The sequence below is a fragment of the Egretta garzetta genome, unplaced genomic scaffold, assembly GCF_000687185.1.
Source record: "Egretta garzetta isolate BGI_Z169 unplaced genomic scaffold, ASM68718v1 scaffold268, whole genome shotgun sequence".
NCBI lineage: Eukaryota > Metazoa > Chordata > Aves > Pelecaniformes > Ardeidae > Egretta > Egretta garzetta.
In genome coordinates, this window is record NW_009260600.1 from 3,646,534 (window position 1) to 3,659,743 (window position 13,210).

General features: G+C 38.1%; 1 protein-coding gene across 1 annotated transcript in view; it reads right to left on the reverse strand.

Annotated features, from left to right (window-relative positions):
* The window catches only part of PARP8 (poly(ADP-ribose) polymerase family member 8), a 121,345-nt gene that overhangs the window by 56,377 nt on the left and 51,758 nt on the right, over positions 1–13,210 (reverse strand). The window contains exons 3-6 of the mRNA XM_009644803.2: positions 10,241–10,278; positions 4,546–4,635; positions 3,148–3,218; positions 824–901 (exon numbers count right to left, since the gene is read on the reverse strand). Coding sequence (XP_009643098.1) covers positions 824–901; positions 3,148–3,218; positions 4,546–4,635; positions 10,241–10,278 — 277 coding nt within the window. The remainder of the gene's footprint in view (positions 1–823; positions 902–3,147; positions 3,219–4,545; positions 4,636–10,240; positions 10,279–13,210) is intronic.

Consider the following 13,210-nt stretch of genomic DNA (forward strand, 5'->3'; position numbering starts at 1 on the left):
GGGCACGGATGGCTTCAGCCTCAAGGCTGAGGCAGTGACAACTTTCATAAACAGCAACCGTAATGCGTTAAAATGTTCATCAAAATAAACAGTTCTAATAACATAAGTGAGGAATGATTCCTTTGGGACAATAGTTAGACTAAAAAGGTAAGAAAAATCTGAATAAAGAGACTAGCAGTGTGAAGCGCTCTATTGACATTGCAAAAGGAAAAGAGATTAAGAGACTTTATTTCCCAATATGTAGGAGAATGTAATAATAACTAATTCTGCTAGGGAACAAGAAGGAAAGACACAGAGCAGTACATTCATCTAAAAATATGCAGCATTTTTCAAGGTAGAGCTCAGAAAAAGAATGGAATATTGCCTAGATCAAAATTGTTTTGTAATAACCATTTTTACCATTAAATTGCAGCGCTCTTGACTTTACATTAAATGGCAGTCCTCCAAAAGGAACCAGATTTGGATCCAGCCTGACTTCCCATTTGTATCAATAATGGGATAAGCTTTAAAGAGTGAATATCTATTTCCTGGAAGTAAGCAACTGGCTTCTATTTTCAAACATTCTGAAGAGTACTTGCTTTTTCTATTCTTAAAGCTTTGCAAAGGTAAACAAACTAATCTTACTTTAAATTTGATATAATTATGCAGTGTAACATATTCAATATTTCTGCTATAAAATACTATGCATATATACACATAGCATTCTATCTGATGTTGAATAAACCTAAGAAATTAATTATTATCATAAATGCATAATGGAATGAACAACAGAAAATTTCAAATATTAATTTCTTGAAACTTGTGCAAAAATGTCTTCCATTACCTGTCCTCCATAATAAAATTCCTCAGAATCATTATCTCCTTCAGAGTCTTCTTCAACTGTGCTGTTGTGCCGTGACTCCTTAATGGAAAAGGAAAAGTTAACAATGATGCAAGTTATATGTTTATCTTGCATTTATAGTTCTAATTATAAATACTGGCTACAGACACAGTGTGGTATTTTAAGGAACCAGGGAATTCAGTAGACTATGTGGGGATACTTCACTCTGTGCTTTTGCTAAACAAAGCATAAATTACCCACCAAGACAGGGTCTGGACTTAATTAATTTGGTGTTTCAGTGACCTAATAAAATTTTAATTTACTTTATTCTGGTAAATCAATTCTAACAGTTTAAGGAAATCATTCAAGACTGAGCATGGGATCCCATAAGTTCCTTTCTGTGAAAAACTGAGACATTGCTGCTTAATTATTATTTTTAACAGAAGTACCAGTCTGTTGCCAGAAAAGTTCAAACTTAATTTTCTGACTAGCTCTGTTATGAGACTTTGAAAATTAAGGATTAGAAAGTAATATGCTTACCCAAGTAAAACCTGCTCTAAACAGGCTGCTTTGTGAATAATTGCACTCAAGTAAATAGAACTGATGCTGGTACAGACTGCAACTCAGCATGAGCTGAAGTGTTATATTCTGCTTCTCACCAATGGAACCTTTACTCATAATTAGGTAATTGCTTAAAGATATTAATTCTTGTTTCCCACAATCCATGTGTTATTTCTAGGCCCTATGCTGACAAGGATGCCCTAAAGAACACCTGTGAAAATCATTATTCACTTCAACCTGAACATGATGTACTTACTGCTTATTTTGTATTTATATCCTGCATAGAACTGCCATAATGGACGAGAAATCAGGTGAATCAAAGCACATGTTACCCCTAACTCCCATATATTCATAAATGTCAAATATACCCTTATCACCGATTTCTGTGATCAGACATTCTAATCCCATTTCTCTACTTTTCCCTCTAAATTCCTGCTCTATTCTCTGTGTGTATACATAGCACAAAATTTGCATTTCAGCCAATTTCACAGCAATTTTCTATGACAAGGCATAACAATAATTTCTGCTTCTACTTCACTGAAAAGAAACAAAGTGACTTTAGTCGTCTTCGCTTTATACTAACCTTAGCTCAAGGGGAAGTCTGTGTTAAAACAGAACTCAACTGAACAAAAATTCAACACAAAGCAAAGAGAAATGAAACTCTCACATTAGAACGATGACAAACCCGTCCTATCCTAACCAAACCTCTAACTGCCAACAAAAATGGTCAGTGTTACAGACTTTTTTTAAAGGTTTTTTTTTTTTCAGTACTTTCATATTTAAGTTATGTCATTCAACTAAAAAATAATAAAAGCTCAAACTCTGTCCCATAGAAGCTAACTATATCTCAAGCTTTTAATCAAATGGGTAAATTCTTGCTGCACTTGAATTTTTCTGTTTACCAAGTACTGAATACAATGATGTGGCAGTAGAAGCAAAGTATTTCCAGTGCAGCTTTTTACATCAAATCAGGTTTCATCTACTAAAAAAACCAACCATACACATTAGCATATTTGGGCATGCTTATCTCCCCTTTCCAGGATCAAATACAGATCAGAGCCTAAAAAGCAGTCAAGAAACTCAGCAGCCACCCTTACCAAAGGAAGACTTTAAGTCAAGCACCTGAATTCTCGATACAATGCTCAATTTCTTGCTTGGGATAGGAGCCTACGTCGTACTCTCTTTGAGCCCGTAACATTGTCAAGCCCTGTAGACTTCATGTTACTGCCACTTCTTTCTTGAGTTAATGTCTCAGTGAGACTGGTCAGGGACCCATGTTAGAGGTACAGCACAAAGCCTGGAAGGCTTTAATACTCCGGACACTTCTTATGGTGAATAGCATCATGCAGAGGTCTAGAGCCTCCAGTGGGGCTTTTGGCCACACAAAGAAGCAGTGAGCTAACAAATAGGATGTGTTCCTATGTACAAGAGTAGGATAAAAGGTAATGGCATCATGATCTACTTCTCTGAGAGAGCTGTATTTTTAGGGCAGACAGGGTATATAATACTTTTGAACAAAAAATGACATAAACATCAAAACTGTATTTCCTAGGATGGGAGCATCCCTATCCCAACTAAGTGATTCACTGGTTAATCTACATATGACACCCAGAGAACTATACATCTTCTAAAATGTGTAAATGTGTACAGTTTGCAAAAGCATGCATTTGATAGGAAATCTATGGTAACCACTTCATTTTTTTTTATTATTTTCTGTTGTTTCTTAAAATAACTTCTGTTAAAATATGCATAAAAGAAATACATACCTCTCCATTCTCCCTCTGTAATTTTGATTTTATGGATAAGCAATAGTTGACATCGCTGGTTTTTCTTAATTCTTAAAAGAAAAGGGAAAATAGGGAACATCTGTGAAAAATGTGAAATAATTTTGCATATGCAGACTTGAAATACTTAGCTGCAGTAGTAGAGTAAATAAGGAACAAAAAGTTACAGATATGAAAAGCATCAAAGAGTTTACAATACAACAGTCTAAAATTAAGAAGCCCCTATGTCTCAGATGGTTGATATTTTTAACTGTGGAATGAAACTCAGCTGGTCCATCTAGGACATTTGTTTTTCCCAATATGTGATATACAATTCAGTGTCATGCATTAATGTTGTATAGTTTATAAAAGAATGAAAAATCAAAACCCCTCAGCAAAATTAAATCAGATCATCTTCTATACAAAACACAGATTTTTATTCTATTTTAAGTGACAGGCTTTTTTGTTTTAAGTTACAGAAATATTTGCAAGTAAAATTTATCTTAAACTTCTGATTATAATGGCCACTTTCTGTTTGGGTGCCACTGCACTGACTTCAGTAAAATTGTTCTTGATTTACATCAGTATAAATGAAATCAGAGACTGAAGATCATATTGGTTTTCCAGTTGAATTCAAAGTAATTCTGTGTTTCGCAAAAAAAGCCCTAAAGCATTGTAATAATAATAAAAAGACTGCAAAGTCAAGTGTTTCTATCTGAAGAACTGCCAGAATTAAGACTGCTCTATGCAGTTTCTCCTGCAGCCTGAAATCACCAGGGAATTTGGCTGCTAAAATCTAAAAAGTCTCTATGGAGTATGCACAAATGTTGATTATATATTGTATAAATGTGCCTATATGTCCGAAAAGCATACACTTTCACGTATAAAATACTTTTTGAAATTATGGAAATAATTTCAAATGAGAGGTTCCCAGAATCACTGGGAAAAATGTTTTTTTTTTTCCTATGGTCTAATTTAGTGAAACAGCTGAACCAATTTGTTTGAAATTTCCTGAAATAATTCACCAGAGGCAATGGTAGTTATAGTCTGTTTCATCCCCAATGGTGAAGATTTAGTGAAGTTTTAAGCAAGTGAGCATGAAAACTTATAATTGGGAAGTATTAAGCACCTCTAACTGTATTCAAGAAGAATTGCTTTAGCACAGACTGCAAGACATTAAAAGAATAAAATACATTCTGCCTACACAATCGTGGTGATCCCCAAAAGAAATATTTTAATTTCTTCGTTCTGAAATGTAGGCCAATTTACTACAGCAAGACTGTGAGAAAATAGCAAACTATATAGCTGCACACATTAACATATCTCCCCTTAAGTGCAGACAACATCTTGTGTTTCCTCACAAAACATGAACTTGATAAAACACTCGGGATGTAAGATTACCTGTAGCGATTTGGTGGAAAATTACTGGAATTGGCTCTGTTGTAACTAACACATCTTCATCATTGTCAGAACTGGAAACGTAAGTGTTATCTACAAACGAAAAAACACCTCACATGGTAAAGTCCAGTTGTGCTCTCCCAGCCCCTTCCCATGTTGCTTATCCCACCCTTGTACCATAAGGAACCACTCCCCAGATGGTTGGGGAAGCCATGCGCTATCATCTTCCTGGTGTGTTTTATGTCTCTTGAGATTGCTAACAAAAAGAAAAATACCAAAAGGATGGAAGAGTCACCCCCAAATTTTATACAAGCGAACCCCTGGATTCCAATGTCACGGCTTTCGTGAATCACACCAAGCACTGCCCTGAACCATTCCACAAGATTTACGGGTGTTTGAGCCAACCTTTTCCAAAATTAAAACTTGTTCTATGCTTTTTGCTATGCCTGACACTAAAACTCAAGCTAGATCTGCTGTGCAGAGTGCATGCTGCATTCAGAGCTGGGTGTTAACAGCCCATTATGCAAAATACCTGTGCCTCATTTTGCCTAGTCACATAAAGGTTGTTTGAAGTATCTTCTAATCAGTGGATAACCTTTCTTGTGCCTGATTCAGGAAAAAAATTCCTCCCGCTTAACAAAAATGTTAGGTATGGATATGAATATGCAAAATCTATCCCAATTTTCTTACAAAATGTGGGGATTAGGCTGAGGGTTGTGGGTGTTGTTTTTTTTGGTTTGGTTTCTTTTTTTGCTTTCCAACCTAACATTTAGTAACAACAAACAAAAAGCAGCAAGTTTTTATGTAGTATCTGCAGAAGCCAATTTTGCATGCTTTGCTGAACTGCCCATTAAAGTACTAATATTTTGTTTTCTACTGATCTGGGCTGAACTGAAACTTATGCTCTAGAGCAGAAAGGCTGACAATTAAGCTAATCACAGATAAAGAGACGAATAAGAGAATTGAAACAAGGACTTGATCTATCATAATTCCAAACAGTCCGGTCCCACATCAGCAAAGTGCATGAACTCACATGTAATTTTAAGCATACTGCTGCAATTTCAAAGCCTTGGACCATAGTGCTTCCGGTGAAATGTTAAAGATGTTAACACTAATCGAGCAGTTAGTTCAGTGATACTGTCCTTTGTATTGCAGAGGTTTGTAGCAGCCTGTGTCAAGACAAGGCCCTGGCACTGCCACCCCTTTCTCACACACGTGTGCCACGCTGCCTTTGCAAACCAGCAGCTGCACTGCTGTGCACAGACCAGCGCATGGGGCTTTCCCAGCCCCGTCGCCTGCGAAACAGCCTTTCTGCCACGTTCACACACATCTACTCAGGCTGACACAATCTCACACCTTCGCCTACTGCCACTCCCGCGCTGTCCCACGAGGTAATCTGAGTGATCCGCGCTCAGATCAACATACATATATTGCGTGCAGGCAATTGCTGCAGGGGGCTGACACCACTTTTCCTGAGCTCTGCATTCCACTGGGCACAGCAACCTCAGCAGCCTGCTCCATCAGCTCAGTCTGCGTCTGCTCAGCTATGTGCTTGGCACAGGGATATGTTTTAAAGCCACAGCAAATGGGGTTCCTCCCGCCATCTGCCAGCATTCACTCCTTCCCTCACTTTTGTCTATCAGCAAGGACAGGCTGTGATACTATGCCTCCAGGACAGCTGCACCTCACCCTCTCCACGAACCCCTGCCTTGACTCTATTTACGTGCTCCACCTTGCTGTCATCATTCCAGTGTCAGCCTCACCAAGCTGGATGGCCCTGGGCATATACAACACAGGCCCACTCCCTTCTCAAATTTGGGAGTGTAACTTTACTGCTATTGAGTCTAATGAGCTGGAATAACAGAGGCCAACATTTGGCTCTAAATATACTTAACACCATAGATACGGATGGGAGAAAGGAAATCCATGTCCTAGAACTTATTGCTGTATGAAAAAGTAGCAAAACCAACAAGATGTGCTCTACAGAATAGACAATTAACAAGATATACATATATGGAAAAAAGGACTCCTCGATTACAGGTTTTATAGATTTTAATTATATTTTTATGCCCATTATTCTTTCTTGGCAGCAGGGTAATATGATTTTCACTGCCAAGTTTCTGGTTTCCTTTTCTCTTTGGCAGCCATTAGGGTTTTTTTCTTTCCTTCCATCACTCTAATGAAACTTGAAATTAAGACACTGGTTTTGGTTTGCTTTCTTCAACATCCCGTTTCTAACACACTACACCCAGGAACACCTCTCCTCTTAAGCGGAGGACCTAGTGCCTGGGCCTAGTAAAGGGATGCAGCAAACAGCTCGCTACCAATCTGGTTTTCTCCATCTCTGCAGCAATCTAATGACATCTAAGAAAAGGATAATTCTGTTAACACGTGTGTAACCCACAAATCACCAGGGTAAAAGACTACAGCAGTTTTACAAAGTTTATGGCAGCCAACACGTATCACTCTGAACATATATTCATTAGCAAAATGCTTGCTGCTGTAATGGTTCTCACAGGACTCATGATCCACTCATATTAATGGGACTTTAGTCTACTCATTGATGCTATATTCTATAACTGCTCTTTAGGAGCACTATTTTTTCCCCAGTTGTTTCAATGTTATCAGAAAATAGTTACAGAGATCTTTTTCTGGCACTGTTATTACCTGCATCTAAAATTTTCAGTGATATTTTCACAATTTCAGTGATGTATATATAACTTTGAGACATTACTGTCTCAACACTCTTCCTACTAAGTCCTTCAGTGTGCCTTTGTGAGCGTATTTTTAGCTTTCACTCATAACTATGAAACTTTCAAACACCTTCCATTACTGAAAGTTGTTATGTCATATTATGGTTCCCATAGGTATGATTTAATGCTAAGCTGTTTGTAATCTTTTGATGCTTTATGAAGCAATTCTGCAATAGCTACATGTAGAGGGGTTTCTTGAACAACAGGGCCACAAAGTATTGTGGGAACACGTGGACAATCCAGGTTCTGTAAACGGCGTGTCCTTGGTACACTGAAACAAGCAAGAAGCTATGAGCTAAAGCAAAAATGTGCTGACCACAAGTAGAAACTAAGATAGCTGTGTTCTTTGTTTTATATAGCCAATCAGTACTTGAGAATGAGCGCGTGGACAGTAAATCTTAAACCAATGAAAAGTATTACAGGTGCTGTCACTGTCTGAGGAGAAGCGCGTGGACAGCTAATTGTTAAGCATTTGTAACCAATCAGTGAATAGTGTACGCGTGGCGCGGAAGCACTAGGACTATATTAACCATGTTGTAAGCACAATAAATTGGCATTTGCTTGATCATATTGATCGTGTGCAGTGTCCGTGACTTCCGCGTCAACAGCTACACACTGTTATCAGTGCCAAAGCAGTGACACTGCATACATAACAGCAATGCAGGGAGCTAGAGTATATGCAGTACCCAGGGCTCTTCTTATAGTGTCTAAAATTTACTTGTGGTGGTATCACTTTTGGCTGAATTAACATAATTTGTATAGTAACTCAATATCTTCTATTTTCATATACTTATTGCATGCATTAGCAATTTATCTGATGAACAACTCTGACAGCCTTCTCTCAGATTTCCAAATTTGATCCACTGTGTATTACACACTCTTAATCTTCAGAGGATACACCTTTGGTATATCTATGTACTAATGGACTTAAACCTTGATCTGTAAAGATTTATCCTGTGAGTAATTTAATTCATTGAGCAGCAATGGTTGAAGATCATCTTCTAGTTGAGGAAGACATGAGCACAGAGCTTCCCAGACTTGACACCATCGCACCCTGACATGTCCCTTAAACATCCCATAAAATACATGCCAGAGAAGAGAGCCACAGTCAGCAGTAATGTTAAGTTAGAGATTTAGGACAAAGAGAGGTGACAAAGAATCTGGCTCACCAAGTCAAAACAAGTATTTTTAGGATCAAAGCTGTAAAATGGCACAGTCATTATAACTCCTAACACATTAAACAGTTCTTAATGACAAAAACCCCACAGATCCTGAAAAAGCTTGTGATATGAATGAAATCATCTCTTCCAAAGCCTTGATTGGTAAATATGTGCGGCTGGTTTACATCCCCCTCACGAAGTTAGCCAGAGCGTAAAATGTTCAAATTCTATCTGGCTTTAAAATATAGGGGGTGATGGCAGAGAATTAGGTTTTAGAGCCACCAAAGTCACTCAGGCTTATAGGCTATCAGGGTATGCTGCAAATAGCATCTGCAAGGGAAGTTTGAGGTCTGTTAGAATTTTGCCAGGAGGTGAGATCTCATGCGCAGTGGGAGTAAAACTGCTGGTCCAGTGCTCCATCTTGCCATTTAGTTAGGGGTTCCCAGAGATCAAGTTTTATGCCTTCATAATAGCTTAATCCCTGAAGTGAATAAATCCATTACTCATGTTTAATAAAACAAACAGTTAATAACATGATGCAGATTTTTTTCAACTATTTTTCTCTCCATTCATTGTCAGGTCAATGTTGTAATCAGTAAATCAATTTATCACTGCTATGACTCTATTATGAATCACAGTTTCTCCCCTTACTACATGTTGAATAGATAATTATTAGTAGCACTTTTCCCTCCAGTTTTTACTAGAAAAAAATATATCTCATAAAGGTTGTAAGCATTCTTTCATATAATCCATTATATTTAGCACCACCGCTGATCTGCTGATTTCTCTCTCTATCTGCTTCAAACACTCTGGTGTTTTGAACAGACATAGTCTACTGCTTATCAGTAAAGAAAATCAAAGCCTCACTTCTTTAGAATTCTGAAAGAAACAAGAAATATTTATTTCAGAAATATTACAGAAATGTTACAGATAAAGATCAAAGGAAGGCCAGAAGGTTTCATATAATTCATGGTACTTACACTATTAAATACTCTCATGTACAAAATACACGGTGTGACATAATCCAACAGTACTACCATGTACCCTTACTTGCACAGCACCTGTCTGCCCTCATCCTCACTTCCCTCTCCTGCTTCTGCTAACCTCTGTGCCATCTGAACTATCTGTGCAGTCTCTTTGTGAAGGAAATCGGGGAAATAAGCTAGCTGAAAACTAGCTTTTGCTCTTGCCTGGTGGTCTTTCATAAGAATAATTCCCCTTGTCTAGATTGGCTGCACGGTTACAGAAATGCTGTGGCCAACCCAGAGCATGAAAGGGAGGCAAGACTGAGCAGCTGGGAACAGCTTTGCAGGCTTACATTACCAGAGACATACCCATACACAAACCCTCAGCTCTAGCTGACCCTGAGAAGCATCAATGCACAGTCCACAGGCTTAACTAGAAGAACGCAAGTAGTCTCATTAAGGTCTAATGCAGAATTGCTTTGCTGGCCCCACGCCATGCTGCTTAGCCTCTTGAAATTATCTGTCATGCCAAGGAGGAGTTGGGCGCTTTCTCACTCCTATCACTCTTGGCTCCAGACACGGAAAGCATCACAAGCTCTGGTCTCTGTAGACTTCCGAAACAGGTTTTCTCACCCAGACCCCACTGATAAATGTTGCCTGAAAAGGAGAAATGATTGTGAAAATAATCTAACTAATGAAAAATGATTAGCACAAGGATGCACCTGGAAGACATCAATACCCTTTCAGATATTCTCATCTGAATATAGCAAATTGCGGTAACATGCATACATATGTCATGGACAAAAATGTTGCACTGTACCTGGGTAATCCTCAGAGACATGCACTGAATAGGATATGCTGTAAAAAGAAAAAAAAAAAGAAGCAACAGAATTAGTAACAACAACATTAACTGCTGGCATAACATTTTTTTCCTGCTCCTGTATTATTTTATGTTTATTTATAGGTTCCTGACAGTTTCCAGCACAGAAGATAACAGCTATTTTGACAGCTTTTGAAGTGCTCAGCTAAAAAAAAAAAAAAAGCGTCATGCCCATTTTGAAAGCCTACTTTGCTAAATTGGCACATCCCGATTTCAACCTTCTTAAAAAGACTGCATTATATTCACTTTAGAGTAACATTTCACAATATATGTACTTACGCTTCAAAAAAAAAAGTTGCTCTTTGAACACCAGAACTAGAAAAGCCCAGTTTTCCCTGCATCTGGTTTCTGGGGTTGACTCAAGACTCCGTAGGAAGTTTTTCTCGCTGCCTGGGGCACTTCTGTAAATTCCTGTTATTCTCAGCAAAGGCTCTGGATGGCCTGGACTCCTTCTTCTCATCAAAACCCCATATTTGTAACAGTTGTGGCAATTTCATTTGATACCTGTACCACTTTGTCAAGCTGAGTTCAAATCAAATTTGAAAGAGTTGTGGTCACGGTAAAGGGAAGCTACATGGATTATACTACATGGATTACCTGAATCTGTTCCATCAGAAAACAGTCATACAAACACACCGCTCTGGTCCTCCAGCTCAGCCTGCATGCGCTTTAAAAAAAAAATCTTCACTAAATTCACTGCTGAGAGTGGGACAAATGGGTGTGATGGTCTGCTCAGTCATCTAACTACCCACCAAGCCCTTTTGATTTTTTTAAGGTTAATGTGCGTCTTCATTTTGCATTAAAAACATTTGGCTCTGCAGCACACTGAAAGCTTTCTGTTGTATAATTCATGCTCTTTCCACTTCTAAATCCTATAAATTGTATGTGTCAACTTACACATTTAAATAATATATGGCATGTATTCACGTCCACAGTGAGTTAAGCAGACAAAGGCAGGATGACACAGTCCTCTTAATAAATTCGGGTATGTATTGTACATCGCAGAAAATTGATTCAGCGGATCTTTTTAAATTACCTGAATATAATCCCATGTAGACTATAAAATAAAACCATGTATGACTTTTTTTCTTTTTCCCTCTCAAGGACTTTGGTTGAATGAGGTCCACTTTCACAACCCAATGACCACAGGAGGCAATCAATACAAAAAAGTCCCTCACACTTTCTTCCGTAAGACAACCTCTTACCGCGCAGCTCTGTCACCTGTTTCTGCACGTCACCTATTCTAGCGTAATTCATTTTATGTATTGTTTGACTAAGAGGCAAAGATGCCTGTTTCTTCAACAGCTGCAAATGTTCACATAAACTGAAGCAGAGTGTTTATTACAGCTGACAACAGATTTAGCTACACAACTTCTGATAGCCTCAGTCAAGCCAGAATTAAATCACATCAGTGTGTATATTCAACGTTTTGTGATTTTTCCTTTTTAAGTACTTTTCATGGACATTTGGAATAGGCAGCGTCTGTATCCCCTCATCTTGGAACTCTTTTCCCAAAGACTAGGGGATTTAAATCTAATTAATCTATCATGGCATAAAATATCAGTATTTTAAATAGGGAAATATCCCAAAATAAGGAAATGTTGTATCTCATGTGTGGAGAATCTTGTCCTGTGGTGCAAAAAACCCCCTCAAAAAAGTCCACTCCCCCCCTCAAGAAATTAACTAAGGGCCTGTTCTTACCAAACCCCATCTTCTGGATGTTGTGTTTGCAACCATGACTTCTTCCTTATACTGCCAGTACTTCAGTCTCACTCTTTTGGACTGACTGCTTTCACACCTCTTTGCTGCCTCCAAAATTGCCATGTATGGGTTTGTTTGACTGTTGTTGACAGGATTATCTTCACGTGTGGACTTTTGTCCCAAGAAAATAAAAATCTTTCTAGAACTCACTCCATATTCTAATTAAAAAAGGTCTCAATCCATTTTAAAAAATGCAGCAAAGCAGGAAAATTCCACGTATGTGTAAAAAATTGTTCTTGAGAACAAGAATGGGGCTGAAGAAGTTACAGAACTTCCATCAGTGCAGATACTCAAAACTCAACTGGGTAAGGCCATCAGCAACCTAATCTAACTTTGAAGCTGGACTTGACGTCGAAGTTAACTTCTGCTTTAACTGGGAGGTGGACCAGGTAATCTGCAAGGGTCATCCCCCACATTAGTCTATGTGTATATGTGCAGAAACACTATGAAAGTGTTTCTCTTCCTTATTCTTCATCATGTGGTATCTGTGGCAGCAGCAGCTGTGAAGATGTTAATGGAAACTAATAAGGAAAAAAATATACTGTAGGTCTTGTGAAATGGAACTAAGATGAAAAGGTTCATGAAGATGTAGGTTAGAAATAGTCTTAAACCAGATCCTGTAATGACTGTAAGCAAATTCAGGGTCTGACCCAGAGCCCACTGAATCCAGCAGTGGTCTCACTACTAAATTGAGTGTTATCAGAGAGGAGAAAGGAAGGGTAAAAATCATGTAAAGTAAGATTATTCCGAGATCTCAGTAATAAAAAGTCCCCTTACAGAAAAAAAAATGCCACCAAAATCTGATGTCACCTCCATCTGAAAAGCATTAATAGAAAATCTACCTGCCAAACCAAAATTAAATGGTAGTATGTTGGAAATAGTAATGGAATCTGATGAGCCTAAGCTGCCGCTTCAGAGGAAAGTGTTTAAAGGAGATGTGAACCAAATATTAAAGAACAAAATGCCTGAAAATGGGATATTTACTTCCAATTAAAATAAACCAGTAGTTTTTATTAGAAACATTATTGATTCAGTTTAGGAACCGAAGAAACTTAGCCCTCGACTCAGCAAAACTACTAGCTTATTATGCTGGGTGTGTTTAGTCTGAAACTCCTTACATTATTACTTCCACCTCCCCTTCCCCTCCCC